The following is a 27,048-nucleotide window of genomic DNA, read 5'->3' as shown; positions in this document are numbered from 1 at the left end:
GCCGCGTTTTTATGCAGCCGTCGCCTCCTGATGATGTCAGCTGTGTAACTTTACTTCTGATAGGGATGATGTGCAGATTATAAAATAAAGATAAATAGACAGATCTGCGGGGTTTTAAGGGTTGGGGCTAACAGGAGAGAAAGGGGGCTATTAAACTAGGTGGGTCTGGAAATCCTATTCCTTACCTGGGTGAACTGGGAATGAACTGGTAATGGCATCGGCGTATGTGTGTTTTAAAATGCCCCCTCTTAGGGGCCGATGCAATATAAATCGCGGAAAGAGGGCGCTGAAAAGTCAGCGCCCACTTTTCTAATGTGCTCATGGTGCCCGCAAGGGGGCGCCATGCAATATCCAAATAGGGGGGTCACGCTAGCAAGGAGGCGCTAGGGGGTGGATAAGCGCCTATTTAACCCGTGTCGGAGTGCGGCTGAGCGCACTGTATTGCATTGGCCCCTTAGGCGGTAGAAGGTGCATAGGCACGTGTACACTTAAAATTGTGCATACATGTGATTGTTATAAAATGTCCGCGTCTCCCAGTACGGGCCAATGAACATGCACAAATGCGGGTGCCTGTTTCAAAATTACTGTCATATGTTTCAATATGCATATTTATATTTCCAAAGCAACAAAATGCATATTTTCTTTACCTATTTTATGAATCTACACACGTATATTTTGTGGGTGAGATTGTTCAAATAAATACCCAGAATTAAATACAGAGGCAGGCATTTTATAAAGTACACGCATATACAGTTTTGAAAATAATTGCTCAAATACTTGGACTCACCAGTTCCTTGTTACCTCTACTAGTTCACCTAATCCTTCTCCAGTTCATCTACCACCTCATCCCGCACCCCCATCAGTCTACCCACACCTTCCACTCAAAACCTGCAGACAATGGATAAGTCTGATTTCATGTGCCTGAGTCAATGAGCAGTACGGGAACAAGTTTGCTAATGCATACAAAAATCTCTCTTACAAAACAACAACTACAGCGTGTATTTCCTAAACTCGCTCCAAATGGACCCTTTTTCCCCTGCCAAATCAAAAACACGCAGGTACTCTCAAGGGTTATAAAATAGTATCAACGTGCATACAAGCTATTTACATGTGCATATGCTATTTTTACGTGAGAAACCCTTTTGAAAATGTATTCCTTAAGGCAAGAGTCATTTCACACAGATACAAACTCAAAAGCCAGACCTCCATGGGGGAGCAGTTTTTGGAACCTGATCACACTGCATCAAATGACCTCATTATCAGGATAATCATAGGAAAATTGAACACGATCTAGCAATGACTTTTGAAGCCAAAATGATCAGGCAATTTCAAAACGACAAAAAGGAAACTTGAGTCCTTATCATATTACAAGCCATAAAATTATACTGCCTGTGACTTTCCGATCACCATCAACTGCCCCTTCCTCTTATCTGGAATGCCTTTTATGATTCATTTATATCAGCCACATTACTTTGTATTTCCTGGTAATATCAATGTTTTGCTCATTTGAATTCTGACCTGACGTTCTGTCAGAGTGGAAATATATAGGCAGGGAGAGGAATCTCTTCCTGTTTCCTGGTTATCTAGTAACCCTTAGTTTCTTACTGCAATGACTATAAACAAACCCTGCTCTCCAGTTTGGACTATGACAACTAAACTGTATCGAAACATACATACTTTTCATTTTTGTGTACCTATAATTGTGGCTGAAGAGTGTTTTCGAATACATTTGCAATGTATTAAAAATCTTTTACTGTAGAAAGTAAAATTACATTGCACTACTCCACACTATTATAGCGCTATTACAAGTACAAACTGTGGGGCAGATATTAAAAGCTACACACAACCCGGCGCGTACAAATCTACGACCGATTTTATAACATGCGCGCGCAGCCGCACACATGTTATAAAATCCGGGGTTGGCGCTGAGCCGCACAGCCTTCCTCCGTTCCCTCCGAGGCCGCTCTGAAATCGGAGCGGCGTTGGAGGGAACTTTCCTTCCGCCTCCCAACCTTCCCCTCCCTAACCCGCCCCCCAGCCCTACCTAAAACCCCCCCTTACCTTTGACTTAGAAGTTGCGCCTGCCTCTGGGCAGGCGTAGGTTGCATGCGCTGGCCAATGGCCGGCCCATGATCCCGGGCACAGCAGCAAATGGCTGCTCTGCCTGGAGGCTCCGGCCCCGCCCCCTTTTTCAAGCCCCGGGACATACTCGCATCCCGGGGCTTGCGTGCGTCGCCGGGTCTATGCAAAATAGGCTCGGCGCGCGCAGGAGGGATTTTAAAGGGTTACGCGCATAAATTACGCACGTAACCCTTTCAAAATCCGCCCCTGTGGTAGTACAGAAAATCTTCCATACTGTACACACATCAGTTCTTTCCAGCACAACCCTCATTTTTCAAATCTAATCTCCTATAACCCTATTAAAATGACAAGAGAAACTAATTTATAGAAAAAAATAAAAGAATAAAACTGCTAAAAAAGGAACATGCTGTTTTGTTGTGTGGGTACCTGCAGACTGACCACTAAAATCAGCAATATTTAGTGACTTGCACCGTGTCCCACAGAAATAAAATAGCACAAAAAATCACGACCTGTATAATATCTTCTTAAAGCAACGCAAAAACTACAAATACTTGTGTCCTATATGGATACTATTGGAGCTTATTTGAAGTGCTGTTATTATGCATCACTATCTGGCTGTCGTGGAATGTGTGCAACACTATGAAAACCATTTCTTTCTTTCATTTGTGTAAACCAGATGCTTTTATATATAAATAAAAGATGGAGGGGGATAATCCTTCTGCAGCTGGCAGCATTTTAATTTGATGTATTTTTTTGAGTGACTGATTCCATTTGCTTTACTTGTCTCTTTTATTCATTAAGTTGCCCAATTTGTACACACAAAGAACTCTAAGGGGAAACGGATATATAGTGTGCTTGCAGAATAAATTCCGAAACATCGTGTTTATAATCCTGTTTTACTAAAAAAAAAAAAAAAAAAAAAGGATTCCCACAGCTGCCATGTTAATTACAAGGTTTAAAATGCAAAAAACAAACAATGCAAGACAAAATTTATCTATATCACCATTTGCAATTAATGTTAACTCTAAATAAGTGCAACCTGGTCATAAACTAGATAAACAAAAACAAAATTTGATGGGTAAACATGAAAAAAAAAAATTCTCGCCGAGAATTTTTTTTTTTTAAAATAGCAGCACTCATTTAGAGTTTGGGACTTCTGAAAGAAAGCTTTAAAAGGAGCAAACCTGATTGGCTGTGGCTGTTGCGGCGAAGGGGAGACTTGTTGCAGGAGCAGCTGCTGCAGAGACAGTGGCAGACGTAGCGCTGTGCATCATGGGTACTTTCAGGAGGGGAACCATGGAAGCAATGAACAGGAGGGTGGAGCATTATGGTAACAGAAGTGGCATTTGGCATGGTGAACATCACACAGCAGCAAGCCATCATGGGTTAAACCAGCAGATGGCATGCAAAGCAAGAAAGCGTGGGAGGGAAATAAAAAAGGGAAAATAGCTCATTACAAGTACAATTAAAGGAAATTTTGTCAAAAATAATCAGCGATTCCCAGAAAAAGCAAAAGAAAAAGACTAATTTCCAATTGTGCAGCCACCAAAATGATAAATTTAGTGATTTCAGTATGAATGATCTAACTACTGTAAATGAAAGCCCTGCTTGTAAAACAGCACTATTCTCTTGTCAGCAGTGAAAAACAGAAAACACTTTTAATTTGGAGAACAAACCCATTCACAATATTCTTCTATGAAGTAGTTTGATGGCTGAGTGTATGTGCGCATATCTATAATAGAGAGATGTATACACTCACAGACACTAATTATGAAAAATTAAGTATGTCCATGAATATCTGAATAGATTGGGACTGACTTTTTGTGAAGCTACAAAAAAACAACAACAAACCCCCCCAAAAACCCTATTGGGCCTAATTTAGGGAATTTTTGTACCTCCATCCACATTTAGTGGTTTAAGAGGTGAAACATGATCCAGACAATCCACACAGATCGGTTATATTCAAAACTGCACAATCCAACACAAAAATCTATTCTAGAAATGAAATGGGGGTCTGTCAGCTTTCAAGCTATTTCTCCAAGGTTAGCCTATGCTTTACTTTCCTTGCCAGCAAGGAAAAACAAAAGTCAGGAATACAAAAGTGCTTGCGCCAATAATAAAACAGTCTGCAAACGAGCACTTAGCATCTTTTTGATGTAAAACGTTAATGTCACAATTCTGTATTTCATCGTAACGAACATTGCTATAGTCTTGAATTTGGTGCCGCTGTCAGTCTGTGTGCATGTATCTCTATATACATTTTTAGCTAAAAAGATGACATGCTAAAGTGGTACTAATGTAATTAAATGTACAGTAACAAAATTCTGGGAAACTCTGATACCATTTTTCTAACACATAGCAAAAGAGAGAGAAAGGCAAACCAATATGAAGATATAAGAACACTGATGAGGTTAGCTTTATTTTTTGCATTTGATGGAGGAAGGTCTTTTTTTTACAATGCTAGAACAATATAAAGAATACACAAGACATTTTCATAGCTTAAAAGCAAACTGAAGAACATGTTTTTATGATACTGCAGTGAGGTTGTTAACAGCAAGTGATGTCGCATGAATAGCGGTCTGATCTAGAACATTAGGAAAAATGCTTGCTTTTTTCCTTTTTCACAAGTACTTTTCTAAAGTAAGTTTAAGATCTTTGAAACACTGGAAAGCAAGAGACAATATTGTTGAAAGAACAGTATAAAAATATTGAGAAATAAGTTTGGAACCTACCAATACTGGTAGCGGGTGTCATGCACAAAATTGACCCTGCATTTCATGCAATGATAGGCGAAGAAAGTGAATAAAGGGAGAGAAACAGGTTAGCTGTTTAGAGTTAACATTCACGCACACTTCAGGACAGACTTAAGTAAGTTAGAAACATAAGGCCATCCATAGTACAATATTACAGCTCTTATTTCATTATAAAGACACTTCTCTTTATAAAACATCTTCCTGGACTATTGGGGAAATAATTTTTTTTTAACCTTTGTTTTGGTTTTATTCACTAAAGACTGTTACAATCTCAGAAGTCCGCTTCCAAATCAATCTCCAGGGTATGCAGCCTGATGCACCACTCATGGTACCCCCTAACGGCACAGGCTTTTGTACAGTTTGCTTGCTATACAAATAATACAGGTTCCATTAAAACACAACGAAAAGAGGAAATTAACGGGCATGAAAAACTTTGCAAACAATCTGGAGCCCAGTATTGTTTTCTATCATGGAACACATATTTGCACTAAAATTAGTATGTGGGGTTTTTTTTATTTCTTTACTATTAATATTCTTCTGATAATTACCGTTTCCCATTTTAATGTTCCCATATAATTTTGCAAACAATCAGCAACACAAGTATAAGAAATCTTAGTGCATTTTAATGTTAACAATGACAAAAAAAACCCAAATGACACTTAAATTTTCATTATCATAATTTTGGAGGCGGGAAGACTTTTCTTTTGCTAAAATAAATCATGAAACGCTATGAATAACCCTTAGAAAGCCATACACTGGTCCCTATGTATTGTAGCGGTCCTAAGCCTTCTTCATGCAGTGTTTGTAGGGGAAGAAAAGTCTTGCGGGTTTCAAGATCATGACAGATAATCAATTTCAATACCATCAAGTCAATGACAATCATACTCATCAAATATATTCCGGTTATGCAAAATCATTGCAAAGCAAAGTTTTAAGATACTAGGGAGGGAGTCCTTCGAAAAGGCTAAGGTTTAAAAATACGACAACTATAAAAAATGTTTTGAATTTAGCATGTCTTGACTTTTTTTTTTTTTTTTACATGATTTTGATTATATATGAGAGAAATATGAAAAAAAAAATATTACTGAGGGCACATCTTGGGCTACCATACAGAAATAATTCATTTTTATGCTGATCCTGTAAATTACATGCTAAAACCTGATCTGCAAAGAGCCACATGGTTTTATAACAAACAAAATATTTTTAAGACATCATGCACTATGAATTATACTTTGCTGAGACCCTCAAAACTGAGTGAAATTAAAAGAAACAGAAAAAAGTCTCTTCATGTGTTTTAATTTCAGGTTTTTTCCCAGCCTTTTCAAATCAATTTGCCTGTATATATATATAAATGCAGCAGATGCAGATAAACTGCAAAGACATTTGTTGAATATTTTGCAATATGTCCCCATGTGCTTTGTCTTAAAGGCAGAAGTAGTGACACAAAGCAGCTTAATTCCTTTACTACTTTCAGTTTCTAAAGATAAAATATAAAGTATTTATAGATCGATTCAAATATCTAAGCTGACACAAAGTTCTCCAAGAAGTATTTATGCACTTGCTATTGGGTTTGAATTGGGAATTTAATGAACGTGTTAGGATACAAAATAATACAACAAATGTAGAACAAACAAACACTACATTTTAAACTCAAAAGATCCAAGTCAAATGATTGCCACAGGCACTTATCTCCTTTCAATGGAGTAGATATGTTCCTGTAGGCAAAATTATAAACTGGGCCCAGAAAGATTGCTAGCTGTACAGTAATTATTGCTATCTACATAGCACAGATTTAAATGTAGACTTGTCCTTTGAATTTTAAAGATGCAGTCTCTTTCTTTTTCCATAATTTAGGGCATTTTATTTCAACTATTGTCTCTTTTTGCATAATGGATGAATGGATGGCACAACCTCACCCTTTTGCAGTCTCACATGTTTCCCCAATGCTGTGACTCTAGAGATGAGATTTCTAGTATTGGTGGCAAGAAGGCAGCTTACATTTCTTTGATCCTTTTTGGTTTTCTTTTCTGTAGTGCTCTTTGTAATGATAAATAAATAATAATATTTCTTTGGAAGTACAAAATAAAAAATACTATTGTAGCATTCCTAGAACCACACAAAATCATAAGATTTGCCATACTGTGTCATGTCAAAAGCCCAGTACCCTGTCTCTGATAATGGTTAATCCAGTTCATTGGGAAGTATCTGGCAATCCCAAAACGTAGATCCAACTCCTTGCTGCTTACTCCCAGGGATAAGTGGCAGGTTTCCCCCGAGTCCACCTGGCCAATAAATGTTTATAGTCTTTTCCTGCTGGAACTTGTCCAAACCCTGTTTAAATCCAACTACGATGCTTGGATCACATCCTCTGGCAACAAAATCCACCTCCTGATTATGCACTGAGTGAAAAAAAACTTTCTTCAATTCGTTTTAAATATGCTACCTGCTAGTTTCATGGGATGTCCTCTGTCTGGTCTTAGCACCATTTGAAAAGCTAAATAACCATTCCCTATTTGCCTGGTCCATGCCACTCGTGATTTTTATAAACTTATATTCCCTTCAAGCTGAAGAGCCCTAACCTGATTAGCCTTTCTCCATCACTCGTTCCATCTCCTTTATCCCCACCTTATTTCCTGACTCAAACCACTACTAAGTTAACTGTCCCCATCCTCTGCATCTTTTACCTCACCTACCATTCTGTCCTGTCCACTGCCCTTGAGCTTCAAAGTTTTCTTCTTCTCACCCAGCCATTTCCACTCTCCCTGACAGCATCTCATTGCCGTCATTCTCATTACACCTCTATCTTTCTTCTCTGTATTCTCATACTGCTCCTCCTTCCTCTTCTAGGGATATCAGTCCCAATCCTGGCCTTCCAAACAACTTTCACCCCATCTGGGCATATCAAACTGTTTCCCCTCCAGTCTTATCCCTGTTGCCTTGCTCCCTCCCTCAATGTCCACTCTGTTTCCAACAAGCTTGCCTACATTCATGACCTCTTTCTCTCTCATCATTTTCTTGCCTTGACTGAGACCTGTCTTTCCCCTGAGGACTCTACTTTAGTTACTGCTCTCTGTCATGGATGTTATCTTTTCTTCCATACATCTCATATAGTTGGCTGTGGTGGTGGTGTTAGACTGCTGCTCTCCCATCCTAGGACGGTAACTTTCAAACCGACATGCGGGTATCCACGTGTGTGTGTGGTTGTCGGTGCACGCACATGGATGTGATTTTATAACAATGCATGCATGCTATAAAATCCACAACCGGTGCACGATTTTATATTGGCATGCACATGTGCGTGCAAGGGCCGAATCGCACGCATAAGTTGGGGGGTTTCACATCTCGTGCACACCAACACAATAGGCCTTTTCCCCAGTTCCCTCCCAGGAACTTCCTAACCTGTCTCCCTTTGACCCTATCTGCATCAACCCCACTGACTAACCTTGCTTTTTTGTTTTTTAACTTATCCAAGGTCCAGACCAGCAGCAACTTGTGCAGTCCGGTAGGCTCCTGGCACACGCTGTCCCACTCATGCCCTGCCTAGAGCCTGCCTCCGGGCCGCCCCTTTTCTAAAAACCCGTTCTTCTTTGGGTTCTGGGAGATATGCACGTGGCTGCGGACCTATGAAGGTCCACACGTATCTCCTGGTTTTGACATGTGCAGGGCTTTTAAAATTACCCTTTAGGTTTCCACTTCAATTCCAGTCTTTTTCTTCTTTTGAGGGCTTCTCTATCTCCCTATTCACCCCACTATTTCTCTGGGTAGCTGTCATTTATCGACACTCTGATCAACCTCTTCCTCATTCTCACAGACTTTAATTCTTGGGATTTCCTTCTTCCTTAAACCATCTTTCCCTTCCCTTATTCTTGGGGACTTTAACTTGGATATTGATGACCTCTCTGACTCTTATGCCTTAAAACTCCTCGTCTTGCTCTCCAACTCTGTTCTACTGCCCCACTCCCAAGCATAGGCACTGCCTTGACCTAGACCTTTCATCCAACTGCTATTTTACAGTGTTTCCCACCTTTCTTCCCCTCACAGTCCATCCTCTGATAACTTTCACATTAACTTCCCTCCTCACAACCTTCTCCAGTCACCACCAGCACCTTCAGAATCTCAGGCTGTCAACCCATGCATCCTCTCTATTATTGTCTCATTTCTCCTCTCCTCCACTACATTATGAGTCAATTTCCTTTTACAACACTTCTCTGCTTTACATACTCTTGCTCATCCCTTTACCCATTTTGTAAGGCACCCCAAACCCCAGCCTTTGCTGAAACCTAGAATTCACTTCTTACATTCCTGTGCCTGCTCTGCAGAATGTCTCTGGCTAAAATCCTATGCCCATGCTGACTTCATACATTTCAGATTCATGCTGATCTTCTTCCAGCCTGCTACATTGGCTCCTTATGTTACTATATACAGTTCACGCTCCTCTAACTCACCTATAGGAGTCTTCACTCTGCAGCTTATTATCACTTCTCTCCAATCTCTCTCTACATCCATTCTCGTGCACTCTGCTCATCAGGCACCTCATGCTTATCTATGCTCTTTTCCTTTACCGCCAATTCCTGCCTCCAGGCTTTCCACCTGGCTGCACAATATGCTTGGAATAGATTTCCTGCTCCCTTTCTTGCTTTATTTAAATCCAGCCTGAAACCCCAGTTTTTGAGGGTGCTTTTAAATCTTAATACTGGATTATCCCCATTACAGCCTTATTCATTTTTAACCATTGTCTTAATAAAATGCATTTCCAAAGTTTCTTTTGCCACGTATGCTTATATTAGATTGTAAGCTCTACTGAGACGGGACTTGATGTTTTTGCACAGCAATGCACATAAGGATAATATCAAAACAAGCACCATACACAGATCCTTCATAAAATCCCTCCTAAAATTCTAGTCTAAACACTTTACATAGCACTGAAAAGGCCTCTTGAAACTAATGGCCCTTTAGCTGCTTCCTAAAAATCTATCCAGGTAAGAAGCAAGTTATCTGGCCACACAACTTTAAAATCTCATTGGTTTTATTCCAACACAGGCGATTTTATTTTGTATCCTGCGCAATATCTGAGCTAACCTTAGCTGGATAACTTGTCAGCTCACTGGTTACTGGATGTGTCTTCCTGTGATATTATTGCCATGCTCTTGCCATCTAACTCTATGCTGTACCCTAGGGGTCCCCTAACTTGGTCTCTGAAGGCCGCAACCCAGTCTGATTTTCAGAATTGCCTTAGCCTAAGGAAATTAGCTGCATGCAACAGAGGCAATGCATGCAAATAGATCACATGCATATTCATTGGGACGATTCTGGAAAGCCGGCTGGGTTGCAGCCCTCGAGGACCAAGTTCAGGGATTCCTGCTGTAATCTTTGGTCTGACTTATGTTATCAAAAAGTATTTTGGAATGGAAATTCATAAAGTGATACATCAAAGAAAAATATTGCACTACATTATTATTGGGGAAGACAACTGTTGTATGTAAAGTGACGATATTTTCATGGTTTCCTTATCTATGTTGTTTTATCCTCTGTTTTGTACCCATGGCAAAACCCCTTAGTTAACAAGATGTTATGTGGTGTTTACTTCTAAGTTACATGAAATCATGAGGTCTGAAATCTAAATTTTCTGAAGAAGAAAGTGAACATTTATATAAATGTATTTCTGTGACTTGGTTGAAAATAGGATAAGGGACTGCATCTTTAAAAATATATGGGTGGATTTTCAAAAGATCCCCACCCCCTCTGAACCAGCTAAACCTGTAGCCCTAAAATTGCAAGGCACACACATTTAGCCAGCTAAAAAGGGGCTGGGTGAGAGCTCAGACAATCGAAAGGGAATGCAAAATTAATACATTTGACCACATCCCTGCACTCCATACAAATGGCCTTCTTAAATCTAGCTGAACAAATTCTGTCCGGCTAGATTTAGGGGGATTTTCAGCTGAAAATCCAAATAAAGATTATCAGGTAAAATTACCCAGGTAACTCATCTGTTGAGTGGGGTTTTGAAAATTAACCCAATAGTCAGTCTGTAGTGAAATCTTTTTGAGATAAGAACTACCGTATACCCATCAAAACAGCAGTGATAAAAGTTTAATACACTTTCAGATTTTTTTTTCTGCAAGTATTAAGCAACATACCTGTAGGGAAAAATGCTGTAGGCTGTTGTAACTGTGCGTTGGCTAGAGCCTGTTGATAGTGCAAGACACTAGGATTAAAAACCGTACTGGCACCATTGCTTTTTTCAAGGGCAGGTCTCTTTGGTAAAGGGTGGAGAACACCAGGAGGAAAGGCCTGAAAAGAAGGACGTTTATAAGAACTCAACATATACAGATGAGTACTGTACAGCTACATCGATTAATATATTTAATAAATAAGAGTCAAAAAAGATGCCTTGCCATGCAGTTTAACCCAAACAGTAGCAATGTGGGATGAATGAAATTTTGTTATTGATAGCAAAAGCATGGTTCTTTTAACCTAAACTTGTAGCACTGAAGCTACAGGAAAAAAAAAAAGCAACAAAAATGGCATCTGCTTAAAATATGATTTAGAAAGCATTCTGAGGGAAAAAAATTTCCATCCCTAACTTTAGTTCAATACCTAACATTCTTTATCTTAACTTTTTCCCTCGTTATAATCATAAAAAGCATAGTCTACAATAAAAGCAGTTTTAGCTGACTTCTATTTTTATATAGTAAAAAACATTTTAAAATGACGTCGTTAGAAAAGAAACTAAATTTCTAAATTTATTTCATATGAAAATGAAATGGCTACATATGATACAGAAGTTTTCCAAACATTAATAATACATAAAATTATTTTCAACTGATGTTAAAAACAATATAAAATATTAATTAGTTGCTTCTTTGAAAAGCTACATGCAAAGCAAAAGGTGAAAGGTCAAAGTACCAGGTCTACAGTTGCTTCGAGAGGTCGCTTCATTGCTTTGGCAGTCGACTGAGTCTTTTAATAACAGGCAGCGAGCACATGATGGCAGTGGGCCAATGGGATTCAAGCGAATTAACATACAGGTAAACAGCAAGCAGAGGTGCATCATGGGAACGGCATTGCATTGTGGATAGGTGAGAAGGAAAAAAATATTCTGAATGCAATATACAACATACAAAACACTAGGCATGCACAACAACAAAAATGTCTTCTAAAGAAATGAACATTACACCTTGAATTAGTACTGAAGCAAAAATGCATCTACTATACCTTAGTTAAAAGCATATAAAAGAGTAAAATACAGATGTTTGAAATTCAGAAAATTAATTAAAATAGCAGCTAGCAGATACCAGTAAGCATTTTCTAACACTTCACAGAAATGTATTGATTCTAAGGTTTTTCTCACAAAAGCTTTTGATAAGTTAGTTGCTACTGTATATGTTGAATGAAAATATACAAAAGGCAATATTAACAACTAAAGAACACATTTTAGAGGAGTGTATTTTGATTTCTTCTAGTTTTGTAATAAGGATGTGTCCAATTAGTTGTTTCAAATATAATTAATTCCCTTCTACTCATTTTATTAATGAATACTTAACAACTAACTTAGCAATTTCATGTTTTGCAACTGTTAGAATGAATACAGATGTTCTCAAAACTTCCAGAAAATAATTACAAATGATTCTCTCAAATATGCATTTTAGAGTCTAGATGGCAAATCTAAACTAGTTTTAGCAATGTCAGGTGATAAAAAAAATACTTCTGTCTTCTAGCTAACAAAAGCCTTGGTAAAATGGGAAGCACTTTATAGCACAATGTGTGAACTTTACAAAACAGTGTATAGATTATTAAAAATGTAAACGGACACTGATAATCTTTCATACACTGAAGGTGCATTTTACTACATTCAGAAGCAGATAGGCAGAGCGATTTTCCCACTACCAGAGGGCCGGAAAGGAATTTTTCTAAAGACAATCAGGCACTTTTGTACACCCCGTAAAGTGAAAGTGAAATCCGTGCATGCACTTTCTCTCCCCTAACCTGGTCTACCTTTCCCTGCACTTAGAAGGCAATTTTTAAACTGCTTTTTTACCCGGATAAACATATTTACTTACTTAAAAGCTTTTTATAACTGATTTTTAAAGGTATTTGTCTTTTGTGATGAAGAATTAAAATGTCATTGCGCCATTTATTTATTTACTTTTTGCATCCAGAGACAAATTATTCATATGACAGAAGTTACGTTATTTGCCCATCAGCACAACAAATAGGTTGACACTTAACAAAAACTTAAATGACTAGGTCTGATGGTGTAGCAAACCTGCGAAATGCAAACGGACAAGGGAAGGATGGAACAAAGCAGGTGAGAGTATGAAAAACAATTTTACAGGATCCTCATATCGCATGGCTTAGGGACCAAACTTATGGGAAAACAAACCCCAGGGGTTTAGGAATGCTTTAATGTGTATGTTAAAGAAAGCAAAATTCCCATAAGGGCCCTGCCACAAGGAAGTCTATACATTTTAAAGCAATAATTAATTTCAGGACAACTCATTAGTCATTCATAGGAGATTATTTATCTGTGAAGTTACTTCAACCATCTGAAGAATAACTTTCCTGAAAGCCTAATCCACACGTCATGAAGCTATTAAAAAAGGACTAAAAGGGACACTTTAATTTGTGGTTTACTTATCCGTCTTTGATGGATGCAGGTGAAAGCATGGAAAATCAGTGCTGAGATTCACAAACAGATGATACTATGCTTGATCTTAGCCAAAAGGCCGAGAAGAGATGAATAAGCTACGGTATATATTTTATTAAAATGTGACATACATATTCTAGACAACTTTTATGCGACAGCAGGCGTTAGCAATCTGATACATTTAAGTACCTGCTGTCGCTTGTCCTTTTCTTTTTTTCAGCTACCAGATTTTCATGTTGAAATATCTGACATATTTAGCAAATATTGCTTACCTGTAACAGGTGTTCTCACAGGACAGCAGGATGTTAGTCCTCACATATGGGTGACATCACAGGATGGAGCCCAATCACAGAACACTTTTGTCAAAGTTTCTAGAACTTTGACTGGCCCCTACTGGGCATGCCCAGCATAGCACCAACCCTGCAGCCAACAGGGGTCCCCCTTCAGTCTTGTTTAAAGCTACAGGAAGTGCCAAAAAATAAAAGAAGAAAACGAACCCAACACCGCGGGGTGGCGGGCGGGTTTCATGAGGACTAACATCCTGCTGTCCTGTGAGAACACCTGTTACAGGTAAGCAACATTTTGCTTTCTCACAGGACAAGCAGGATGGTAGTCCTCATATATGGGTGAGTACCGAGCTGAGGATGTCCGAGAAATGCACCAAATGTACCCAAGATGTGCAATAGGCGCAAGGACTGGGGTGGAATTTGGCGGAGGGCATCCTGAACCCTAACGGGCAGGCGGAAGGGTGTTGGTATGTCAAGTTGTAAAAAGGTTGCGCAAGACAGATTGCCTGAAGATGGAATCTTGTCTTCCGGCCTTGTCTAAGCAATAATGGGCTGTAAAGGTATGGAGAGAGCTCCAGGTGGCAGCCCTGCAAATGTCAGGAAGCGGCACCGAGCATAGGTGCGCTACTGAAGTCGCCATGGCCCTCACAGAGTGTGCTTTAACACGGTCTTGAAGTGGAATGCCTGCTTGCTGATAGCAAAAGGATATGCAGTCCGCTATCCAGGAGGAGAGAGTCTGCTTACCCACAGGCTGCCCCAATTTGATGGAATGGAAAGAGACAAACAATTGAGTGCTTTTCCTGTGGGCAGCTGTACGGTCTAGATAGAATGCTAGAGCCCGTTTGCAGTCAAGGGTATGCAGAGCCTGTTCTCCTGGATTGGAGTGGGGCTTGGGAAAGAAGGTATAATTGATTAATGTGAAACTCCAATACTACCTTAGGTAAAAACTTAGGGTGAGTATGGAGTACTGCCTGGTCCTGCAGAAGCTTAGTGTAAGGCAGATAGGTAACTAGGGCCTGTAACTCACCAACTCTGTGAGAAATGTGATTGCCAAAAGAATCATGTGAGATAGCGAAGATCACAGGATTGGAGAGGCTCGAATGGTGGTTTCATGAGCCGACCCAAAACCAGATTGAGGTCCCAAGAAGGGGCCGGAGGACGCAGTGGAGGCTTGAGGTGAAGCAAGCCTTTCAGAAAACGTGTTACGAGGGGTTGTACCGAAAGAGGAACGTCCCCGACACCTTTATGGAAGGCGGCCACCGCACTGACATGCATTCTGATGGAGGAAGTTTTTAGACCTGATTCTGACAAGTACCAGAGATAGTCTAGAAACATCGTGGTGGAACAGGTAAAGAGATCAAGGGATTGAGAAGAACACCATGACTTAAACCTGTTCCATTTGTAGAGGTAAGATTTTCTCGTGGAAGGCTTCCGTGAAGCAATCAGGACACGGGAAACTGGCTCCGAAAGGTTAAGTGGCTGAAGAATTGATCTTTCAACATCCAGGCTGTCAGGGACAAAGCTTGAAGATTGGGGTGGCGTAGGCACCCGGCGTTCTGAGTGATCAGAAGCGGGTCCTTTCTCAAGGGAATGTCCTGCGAAAGGAGAGATCCTGAAGAATTGGAAACCACACTTGGCGAAGCCAGTGAGGTGCTATCAGGATCATGCATCCTTTGTCCTGACGTAACTTCACGAGAGTCTTTGATAGAAGTGGAAGTGGAGGGAATGCATATAGGAGACCGGTTGCCCATGAGAGGGAGAACGCATCTCTTGGCTGTGAGTGTTGGCTGCGAGTGAGAGAGCAAACGTTCTCCACCTTGCGGTTTTGAGGTGACGCAAAGCTGTCTATGTGAGGATGACCCCAACATTGGAATATTACATCCGCTACTGAGGGGTTGAGGGACCACTCTTGTGGATGGAAAGCGCGACTTATGTTGTCCGCCAACACGTTGTCCACTCCTGGCAAATAGGTGGCCCTGAGGTACATTGAGTGGGAGAGGGCCTCCGCCCATATCTGTGCAGCTTCCTGACACAGTAGAAAGGAGCCTGTCCCTCCCTGTTTGTTGATGTACCACATGGCCACCTGGTTGACCATCTGAATCAGGATGACCTGATTGGAAAGGTGATCCTGAAATACCCTGAGAGCATATCTGATTGCTCGAAGCTCCAGGAAATTGATTTGGTGTTTGGCTTCCTCTGGAGACCAAGTTCCTTGTGTTAGCAAATCGGCCACATGGGCTCCCCAGCCGAGGTTGGAAACATCGGTGGTGAGAATTATTTGAGGGTCTGGAGCCTGGAAGGGCAGGCCTTGGAAGAGATTGATCAGATTTTTCCACCAGGTTAGAGACTGACGGATTGAGTCGGTGATGTGGACAGTGGTTGATAGAGGTTGGATGGACTGAATCCATTGTGACCTTAGAGTCTACTGCATGACTCTCATGGCCAAGCGGGCCATTGGGGTAACCTGTACTGAGGATGCCATGTGTCCCAGTAGGATGAGGAAGTGGCGTGCAGTCGTGCGTTGCTGAGACTGTAGCTGGTGTGCGAGGGAGATGAGAGCGAGAGCTCGCTGTTGAGGCAAAAATGCCTTTGCCTTCAAGGTGTCCAAGTCTGCCCCTATGAATGATAAAGTTTGAGATGGGACTAAGCAGGATTTTGCATAGTTGATGAGAAATCCTAGCGAAAGAGTAGTAAAGTAAGACATAGGGACGACAGAGCAGCTTGCTGAGTGGGAGCCCTGATCAACCAATCACCTAGATAGGGGTAGGCGTGAACACCTTGAGTCCTGAGGAAGGCTGCTACTACTATGAGGCACTTGGTGAAGACTCATGGTGCAGATGCCAGGCCGAATGGGAGCACTCGGTATTGATAGTGCTTGTGGCCTACTAGAAATCTCAGGAACCTGTGATGAGATGGATTTATCGCAATGTGTGTGTACGCATCTTGGAGATCGAGAGAGCAGAGCCAGTCTCCTCTTTGCAGAAGAGGAAGGAGGGAACCCAAGGTTACCATCTTGAACTTTTCTCGTTGGAGGTACTTGTTGAGGGCACGTAGGACCAGAATTGGACGAACGCCTCCCGATTTTTTTGGGGATTAGAAAGTATCGGGAATAGAATCCTAGGTCTTGTTGAGAGTAAGGTACTGGTTCTAATGCTCTGGACTGGAGGAGGAGGGAGACCTCCTGCTCCAGGAGTAATGAGTGGTTAGATGTTCTCCTCGCCGGTAGAGGTGGGGAGTCCGGTGGAATGGAGAGAAAGTTCAGGCGATAACCTTGAGAGATTATGGTAAGGACCCACTGGTCTGAGGTGGCTAAGTGCCACCTGTTGTTGAAATGGCACAATCGACCTCCCACTGGTATCTGAGGCAGTGGAAACTGGCTGCTGCTCTCTATGCAGGAGTCAAAAACCGGAAGCAGGGCCCGGATGAGGAGCTGCTTGTGGCTTTTGTTTACGAGGTTGACGAGACTGGGCCTTTTGGAAAGGTCTCGTGGAACGAGTTCTAGACGGTGGTGGCTAGGACTTCTTTGGACGGAAGAATGACTTTTTAGTATCCTTCCTGAAAGGCTGTTTGGAGGAATACTCAGAGGGCATCAGAGAGAGCTGGAGAAGGGTCTCATGATGGTCCTTGAGTTCCGCCACCGTCCGCTGAATCTGTTCCCCAAACAGATTGTCTCCTATGCAGGGCAGATCAGATAATCTGTCTTGTACTTCAGGGCGCAAGTCCGAAGACTTAAGCCAGGCCCATCTTCTTGCCGAAACAGCAGTTGCAGATACACTGGAAGCAGTGTCAAAGTAATGCAGTAATTCTTTCTCATCTGCATTACAGAGTAATGCAGATGAGAATGAATTTACTCAATCCTACATTTAAGAAGTAATATATCAAAGAGATAGTAACTCAATAATATACCTGGACTTGACCAACATTACTCAAATAATTATTTTATTTATGAAATTGTAACCGAACTTTATTGGCACGTGTTAGAATGTACGATATCCTAGATTTACTAACCTTAGTCTATGTGCCTATTTGTAAACCGTTGCGATGGTATATAACTTAGCGACGGTATAGAAAAGTTTTTAAATAAATAAATTTAAATAAATAAATATCATAAGAAGATCTTACTTCAAGCTTCCCTGCCTCAAAACCCTTGCGTACTAGGGTTAGAAGTTGTTCTTGGAATTGCTGAGGCAGGGACTCTGCAAAGTCCTGTATCTGCTTGAATAAGACCCTGTTGTACTGGGTCATATATAGCTGGTAGGAGGCGATCCAAGAGATAAGCATCGATCCCTGGAAGACACGCCGGCCAATGGCATCCAGGAATTTCTGTTCCTTACCTGGGAGAAAGGAAGAGTGGGCTTTTGATCTTTTTGCCCTTTTTTGGGCAAATTCTACAACCACAGATTGGTGATCCAGCTGAGGTTTCTGGAATCCTGGGGCTGACTGGACCAAATAAGTGGTATCAGCTTTTCTGTTGACTGGAGCAACAGAACCAGGGTGTTCCCAGTTCTTTTTGAGTAGATCCAAAAGAACCTGGTGAATAGGGATGGAGGTTATTTCCTTGGGAGCATCCAGGAATTGTGCCTGTCATCTTGTTCAGTCTGCAATTGGAAGGGAACCAATTCAGACATTTCCTTCACAAAATTTATGAAGGATAGGTCCTCTGGAGGAGAACGCTTCCTGCTTTCAGTAGGAGAAGGCAGCGATGGCAAGTCATCGGTGACTTGAGAAGAATCGTCGGTCCAGGTGTCATAGGGATCAGGACCTGCCCCTTTAGGAGTCTGAGAAGGACGGGACGATGGTATTCCTGAAGGTCCCGGTCTAGGTTCTGAAAGGCATCGAGGGAAGTGCTGGAGGCACCAATGAAGGCATCGAGGGCACCGGTGCAGGCATCGAGGGCAATGAAGGATGGATCGGTGGCGCTGATGGGCGCATCGGCATCGATGGTTGAGGCATCGGAAGAACTCCCGATGGAGGAATGTGGAACGGTGTTTCCCCTCCCGATGACAGGGTAAGCGGGGAAGGCACCGGAGCCATCGGTGACCCAGGATCCATCGGTGGAAAAGCGGCTATAAGCGTTTCCATCTTTGAGAGCAGCAGTGCCAGTGCTGCCGGAATTGGGTCGGTTCCACAATCAGCCCCGGTTTCGGAGGCAGAGGAACTTGGAGTCTGAGCATCGCCTTATCGATGGCCTCCTGAACCATCCGGTCCAGTTCTTCACGGAGACCTGGAGCAAGCAGCCCCGGCTCCAGAAGGGAAGAAGGAGGCAGAGGCATAGCCGGAGGGACCACTGTCAGAGTCATGGCTCCCGATACCCGTCCGGGTGAGGGTTGCCTCGGTGACCCAGTCACAGAAAGGGTCGGTGCCTTTTCTGGACGGGGTTTCTTCGATGGCGGCTCAGACGAATATCGAGGTCGAAGATTTTCCTTCCTCGATGGTCTGAGACTTGCGGTGTCGATACCGATGTTTCTCTCTATGATCCCCTCGGTTCTGAGGGGGAGTAGAGGTAGTTGAAGGCCGAAAGGTCATCGACGCCAGACGGTCACCGGCTGGTGGCCGATACTGGCGCGAAGTGGACGGTGCCGGTTCAGACAACATCGATGCAATGGACGGCGTCGGAGTTTGAGAACGGAAGAGAAGTTCCATTTTCTCCATTCTGGCTTTGCGACCTTTTGGTGTCATTAAGGCACATTTGGTGCAAGTCAGGACATCATGCTCGCACCCAAGACACATTACACAGACTTTATGCGGGTCTGTAATGGACATGGTACGAGTACAGTCCGGGCACCGGCGGAACCCCGACGCCATAGCCTTTGAAAAATTTAGCCGCGGTACAGTCAACGGCCAGTAGGCCATGAGGGCCAAACTCGTCGGGAATCGATCGAAACCGGGTAAAAAACTTACCTGAGTACCGTGGAGTCAAAAATTCGAAGGAGGGACCCCTGTGGGGTATGAAAGTTTTTAGTATTCCATGAGGAAAATTCCAGTCAGGAATCTCTGTGGAGCTCCTTAACCTGCGTGGCTACTGCTGCGTGGAAAAAAGAAGACTGAAGAGGGACCCCTGCTGGCTGCAGGTGTAGTGCCATGCTGGGCATGCCCAGTAGGTGCCAGTCAAAGTTCTAGAAACTTTGACAAAAGTGTTCCGTGATTGGGCTCCATCCTGATGATGTCACCCATATGTGAGGACTAACATCCTGCTTGTCCTGTGAGAACTAACTTATCTGAATCACACTAAGATGTTTAGAAGTTTGAGCCAGAGCTGAAATGAGGGTCTAATTTAGCATTAAGAGCCAAAACATGAGGTGAAATGAGCTAAGCTGTTATACAATAACAGGGAGGGGGGGGATTTTAAATCCCCAGTGTGCGGAAATCCTGGGAGATACGTACGTGGCTGGGCCATGCGTGCGCCGAGCGCATTTTCGAAACGGCCCGGACATATACGTATCTCCTGGTACGTGCGGAGCTGCCGGGCATTTAAAAAAGGGAGGGCTGGGGGAGGGGGCAGGCGTTTCTTACAAAATAACCCCCCCTTGTGCATGCGAGTCGGAACCTGCACACATGTGTGCTCGGGTATTGGATTTTATAACATGCGCACATGGATGCCCTTTTTAAATGTACCCCTAAATGCACAATAAATTGCCACTAATTATTTTTCAATCTCTCTCTTTTGTTCTTAATAAAAAATGACTTTTCTCCATTCCGTGCCTTTGGAAAACATCTATTTAAGAAGGCCTTTTGTCTCTAAATTATTTTCTGGCTTTTCCATCCTAGTTTTATTTTTCCTTTCTTTTTGCGTTTCTATTTTATTTCATTTTCTCTTTCATTTCTTCCCCAGCACTTTATTGCATTTTCATTCATTTTCTCACTACCCAAACTTCACACTTTATCCATACTCTCTTAGTTCAGGCTCTTTTTTCACTCTACTATCATCACTATCTGTTGTGCAGCGTATGTATCTGTCTCTGCCTCCTGCTCCTCCCTGCTTATCTCTCACTCCTCTTCTGTCTCATTTACCTTCTCCCTAACTGCTCTCTGGCATCCATCTGGCCCACATCTTCTCTCCCACCTTCCGTTTCACTACTCCCTCTCTCTCACCCGCATGTCTCACTCACTTCCCATTCCCTGTCCTCTTTCTCACTCTCTCTCCTTTCCCCTAACTTTCATCTCACTCTCCTCCTCCTCACCTTCTGTCCTCCCATCTTTTGTCTCAGACTTATTCCTCTCATCTTTCATCTAGCATCTCCCCACCTCCTATCTCACATATCTTCTTCTCACTGTACCTGGTCTCATTCCCTTCCCGCTGTCTCACCTTTAATTTATAGCTACTGGGGGTATTGTGTTATAATACTTCTACTAATGCTGGCTTATGAGATGATAGTCCTTTTTAATTTTAGATTTCATAAGATAAGCAAATGACATTTTATTTGAATATTCATGTCATTGAATATGGATTTTATTGTTGACCAAGTTGTGCTGCCTGAGAAAGCAAGTTCAGAACAAAATGATGGGGTGCAATCCCAAGCTGACATCTAATTGCAGAGATGGCCATTTCCAGACAGTTTTAACCTTGCATATTTAACAAAAGGATCACTTCTAAACTTAACCTGAGGGATAAATGTCTCAAGATTTTGTTTTATTTCTAACTGAGCCAGAACTCTTTAATAACAGTAGTAAAATTGAAAGAGAGACAGAGAGGGAGATGTAAGAATAGAAGGCCTTTCAGTTTCATTAGATGGATCATTTTAAAATAAGAACATGCCATGCTGGGTCAGACCGAGGGTCCATCAAGCCCAGCATCCTGTTTCCAACAGTGGCCAATCCAGGTCACAAGTACCCAAACATTAGACAGATCACAGCCTGGAATCAGGGTCTGGTGATCTCAGTCGCCTGAGAATAGGCTCAACCAGACATTTGGCATCGCTTGTCTACACCTAAAAACCCCCTCAACTATTGTGCTGAGAAATTTAGCAACAAGGAGAGGCTAAACAAAAAATGTTGGGTTTTTTTTGGAATTAAAGAACAATGATGTCCTCTAGCAATTCTGTAACAACCTGCAGAATGTGCACTAATAAGTGAAGATCAGAGAATGAGTCTGAAGGGGTGCACATTTGTACTTACCATCACTGTAGCAGCTGCAGCCGCAGCTTGAGCAGCGGCTGCAGCCTGGTTGGCTTGGTGCTGAACAGCTTTGATTTTGGCCTGCAAATGTGCAGGAGGGTGAAAGTATTTGCACTTCTCCCTCATGCAGCGACCCTTAATGTAATCCATACAAACAGTTACAGTGTTGTCATTTGTATCAATCATCGTGCTGTCTGCGGGATGTGCAAAACGACAATCGGTTTCTCCCCGAGCACAATTTCCTCGCTGGAACTCCCTGCACACCTACGTAAGAAACACAGCAGTATTTACAGGTGACGGGGCAAGGGATTAGCACTCTAAAGAATCATAGATTATGACAGCACATAAGGATCACTAGACCCATCTGGTCTGCCCAAATTCATTCCTGTTGCAATGCCATAAACCGCTGCTCATCTCTGGTTTGCCCTCGCTCTTTGAAACCCAAGGATCCTCTGCTTAATCCATACTTTCTTGAATTCTATTACATGTATCTACCACCCTTTCTGTGAAGAAATATCTTCTGATGTCGCTCCGGAGTCTCATACCACCATGACCTGCTGTTCTGGAGCATTCTTTCTGATGAAAACGTTTTGCTTCCTATGCTGATTTATATCTGAAGTATTTCAATATCTCTGTCATTTCCCCCATTTATCATCTTCTCCAGGATATATATATATAGGTCCTTAAGTTTCATCTCATATGAATTTTGGTATTGACCTTGCAACATTTTGATAGTCTCCTTCTGGTCTGCTTCCAGCCAATTTTATACTTTCACAGGCGTGACCTCCAGAGTTGCACACTATTTTAAATGAGGTCTCACCAACAACCTGTATACATACAGGCATTATCATCTCTTTTTTTTCTGGTTGTTATATCTCCCCCTATGTACCCTACAATCCCTCTGCCTCTGGCCACCGCCTTATCTCAATGTTTTATAACCTTGAGATCACCTATCATGATCACCCAAAGGTCTCTTTCTTGGTTGGTACAAATCAGTATCCCACCCATCACTATATTGGATTTCTATACCCCAAATGCATGACTTTGCATAATTTTGCATTAAACCTTAATTAATATGTATTCAACCATTCCTCCAACTTTCTTAGATTACTCCTCGTTCTGTCTACTCCCTCAGGGATGATCACTTTGTTGCCTGTATTAATATGATCTGCAAAAATGGCAAATACTTCCATCTAACACTTCTACAATATTGCACAAAAAGATAGTAAACACAACTGTTCCCAAGACAGATCTCTGAGGCATTCCACTAATCATCCTGCTTTCCTCAGAGAAAATTCCATTAACCACTATTTTCTGTTGCCTATCATTCAACCAGTTCCTAATCTAGTCCACTAATATCTTGAGGTCCAAACCTAGCTTCTCATTTCTCATGAAACTCCTATGCAGGACACGGTATCAAAATCTTTACTGAAGGCCAAGTAAGCCACATCAATGCCCACCTTTGATCTAATTATCTTGTCAACCAATCAAAGAAATTGAAAAGATCTGTTTGGCACAATCTCCCAACAAAACTATGCAGCCTTGGATCCTGAAAGTTGCTGGATTCTAGATACTTCAATATCCTTTTCGTCTGTAGAATCTCCATGGATTTTCCCACTTCCAAGGCCTGCAGTATCCAACCCTTTTATGATAGCATCCACCATTCTCCAGGCCTGCAGGAGCACGCCTGTCTTCAGAGATTTATAGACGAGATCCTTCAACAGTTCTGCAGGAATCCCTGTGAGCAAACTTAATATCATGGGATGCATCGTATTCAGCCCCATAACTTTTGTCTACCTTCCGTTCTGTTAGTTTTGCACAATCCCATTCTTTCATAAATAGTGTAGCAAGTACCCCACTACCATATCGGCCCTTAACAACTGGCAATCTCTCTCAAAAGCAATTCTGCTTTTTTTCATCACCTTTCAGTCATCCTTTTCTCCTCCCAGTCTTACAAACCCACTTCTGCTCGTTTTCCTTTCAGTGACACAACTGAAAATACATGGGGGTCAATTTTCAAAACACTGTTTTTCATAGCAAATGCATCTTTATCCAAGTAAAAACCTTTAAACTCTTTCACTAAGGGAATTGTTATACCTCTAAGTAATGTGTCATAAAGTGTTCCAGTTTTTAGCACTATATAAATGCAGAAACAAAGAGTCCTCATTCTCTCTCTTTCCCAACCTTTCTTATTTTTTTTTAATATTTCTTTCATTTCTTCAGTTTATCATTTTTGTCCATTCTCTTTCTCTGATCCCTGTATATCTCACCATCTTTCCTCTTTCTCCTCTAGCCCAGTTAGCTTCTCCAATTTTCACTCTCTCACAACCCAGCTAGTGCATTGCTTTTAAGGTGCTGAATAAAAAATGACTGAGTGTTTTGTAACCTTCGTGTCCTCAATCCATCATCCCCCTCTCTGTATTTCACCCTCTCTCCCCTTCCCTACTGCCTTTCTTCTCCCTGTCTCTCTCATATCTCTTCTCACCTCCCTCCTTTGCAGCTCTCCGTCTCCCTCCTCACAGTCCCAGCATGACAGGCCGTGTAGACACTAAGAGAACGCTTTACTTCCTTTCCCCACTGTCGCCCCTCCTCATCTACATGCATCCTACCTGTTTAAAGCAGAAGAATCAGAGAGGAGAAGGGGCAATCGTGAGAACAGGGAGCACAGGGTTCTGGGTCCCCAGGACCCATGCTGCTATGGGGAGGGAGAAGCATGTCTCCTTCTGGCTCGCTATGGCCTCTGCTAATGGCACTGAATAGAAGAGTCAGCTACAGGCTGGAACTGACCTGCAGGCCGTAACCCCAGATTTAATACAAAGATGTTTAAATATGAATGCTTTGGGCAACACAGTAGACAATAAAGATTGCTAAATAATACAGATAAGACAGATTGTTAAAACAGACAGTTCCAGTAGAGAATACTGGAAGGCCAAAGTACTTAAAACCTGTCATTAAGTAATTAGTAAAAGGCCTTAGAGAGACATCATAACAAACAGTGAACCTTCTTCCAACCTCAGCTTTATTAGGTTTGGCAGTTATATTCACTTTTCACGTGCAAGGGTCTTAAGACACATTATATATGAGAAAATAATAGATCCTAATAGAGTATGCTCATGAATGAGACATCCAATTACAGTGAGCATGCCTGTCATACCTCCAGCTTATCTGTCCTGAGGAGTTTCTGAGTAGCAGCGGAACCTGGGACTGTGACGGGTGGACTTCCAGGCACAATGACTGGTGCAGAGGGTAAGATTTCAGTCGGAACTAATCCAACTCCAGGTGTTACAGGTGCTATATAAGGAGCAAAACTAATTGCTGTGTTTGTTCCTAATGCTGGACCTACAGGAAATGTGGGCTGCAAAGTAAAAACATATAAGGTAACACAAAATGAAGAAATGTTCTTATTTCAAAAAGATCAATCTTATCAGTAGCAAAATGGAGAATAACTTACATCTTTGTTGAAGAAAGATAGCAGAGTTGCTTACCTGTAACAGGTGTTCTCCTAAGACAGCAGGATGTTGGAACTCACACAGGGTGACATCATCAGATGGAGCCTGGCACACTGAGCATACCCAGCATGCCACTATCTGTGCATCCATGAAAAATCTGCGTGATGCAGACACGAGAGTTGAGGTCCTGGGTCGCCTGCAGCCACTGAGAGCTCAGGGTCTACTGAGCAATGCGCTTACACAAGCGGGCAAATAGGGTAACATGGACAGACACAGCCATGTGACTCAGAAGACAAAGCAACAGGCGAGTGGAAACCTGATGACTGCAGCGGACCAAACACACCAGTGATGCCAGGGCAAGTGCTCGGTCATGGGGCAGAAACGCCTTAGCCTGCGTAGTGTCCAGTCTGGCTCTAATAAAGCCCCCAGATATAGAGATGGGCTTTGGGGTAGCTGATGACAAACCTCAGAGACTGAAGTACATGGGTAGTTAGTGTCAGGGAGTGGAATCCCCCTGCTGGGTGTTGCTCCTGATCAACCAATCATCCAGACAAGGGAACACGTGCATTTTCTGTCGGCACTCGGTGAAGACCCAAGGGGACCGAAGCAAGGCCGAAGGGCACAATATTGGAAATGCTCCTGGTCCACCAGAAAGCGGAGATACTTCCTATGGCTGGGGAAGATCTCGATGTGGGCATAGGAATCCTTTAGGTCGAGGGAACAGAGCCAGTGCCCTTTTTGCAGGAGAAGGATCAGGGTACCCAAAGAGACCATCTTGAACTTTTCTCTTTAAAGAAACTTGGTCAAGGCCCTCAGATCGAGAATAGGGTGCAGACCCCCTGTTTTCTTTGGTGTAAGTACCAAGAGTAGAACCCCCCGGCCCCGCTGGCGAGGGGGGACAGTTTTGACTGAACGGGCCATTAGTAGGGCAGAGCACTCTGCCATAAGCACTTCCTGAAGGCAGGACAGATCTCACAATAGAAACAGGGGAGAGTCCATGGGGACATCACTGAAGTTCAGCCAGTACCCTCAGCGAATGATGGCGAGAACCCACTGATTCGACGTAATGCTGGGCCAGAGGTCTGCAAACAGACGTAGCCGGTGAGCCGAGGGTACGGCAATCTGGCCCATGCTCCCTCGCCCTTAGTCAAAACCCTGTGGCAGGGCTTTCCCAGGGGGCAGGTTGAGGCCCGGGGGTCCGCTGTTGACGTGAGCAACCCCTAGAGCTGGCACGTGACATACATGCCCATGAGGCAGGAGGGTAGTATTTTCTCTGGCAGTAAAAGGACTTCCTGGAGCCCTATCGCGAGGATTTTCTGAGCGAGGATGGCAGATCTGAGGTACCCGCTGAGAGATGTTGCAGGGTCTCATGGTAGTCTTTTAACTGGGCCACCGCGTCCCTAATTTTATCTCTGATGAGATTCTCTCCTGTGCAGGGTAAATCCGCCAGCTTCTCCTGGACCTCTGGTCGCAGGTCCAAGGCATGAAGCCAGGCCAATCTGTGGGCACAAATGCCCGCTGTAGCTACCCTCGCCACCGTTTCAAAAATATTGTAGGTGGACCGCACCTCGTATTTGCCTGCCTCCAGGCCTTGCTGCACTACTGACATGAAAGCATCCTGCAGCTGCTGGGGCAGGTGGTCCGACAATTCCTGGACCTGTTTCCACAGGTTTCGGATGTATTGGGTCATATACAGTTGGCAGGCACAATAC

The 27,048-nt window shown here is 42.7% G+C and overlaps 1 protein-coding gene across 9 annotated transcripts in view; it reads right to left on the bottom strand.

Annotated features, from left to right (window-relative positions):
- MBNL2 (muscleblind like splicing regulator 2) overlaps positions 1-27,048 on the bottom strand; it is a 218,886-nt gene that overhangs the window by 72,674 nt on the left and 119,164 nt on the right. For 2 of the 9 annotated variants that reach the window (XM_029604468.1, XM_029604467.1), the window contains exons 4-8: positions 25,042-25,242; positions 21,888-22,151; positions 11,745-11,798; positions 10,976-11,129; positions 4,815-4,850 (exon numbers count right to left, since the gene is read on the bottom strand). In XM_029604468.1, coding sequence (XP_029460328.1) covers positions 4,815-4,850; positions 10,976-11,129; positions 11,745-11,798; positions 21,888-22,151; positions 25,042-25,242 — 709 coding nt within the window. Of the gene's footprint in view, positions 1-3,266; positions 3,362-4,814; positions 4,851-10,975; positions 11,130-11,744; positions 11,799-21,887; positions 22,152-25,041; positions 25,243-27,048 lie in introns of all 9 variants that reach the window. The other 7 variants (XM_029604470.1, XM_029604472.1, XM_029604474.1 and 4 more) reach the window with 7 other exon arrangements.

This window comes from Rhinatrema bivittatum, chromosome 5, assembly GCF_901001135.1.
Source record: "Rhinatrema bivittatum chromosome 5, aRhiBiv1.1, whole genome shotgun sequence".
Lineage (NCBI taxonomy): Eukaryota > Metazoa > Chordata > Amphibia > Gymnophiona > Rhinatrematidae > Rhinatrema > Rhinatrema bivittatum.
The sequence above is the reverse complement of the archived record's forward strand: the minus strand, read 5'-3'. Positions and strand labels throughout refer to the sequence as shown.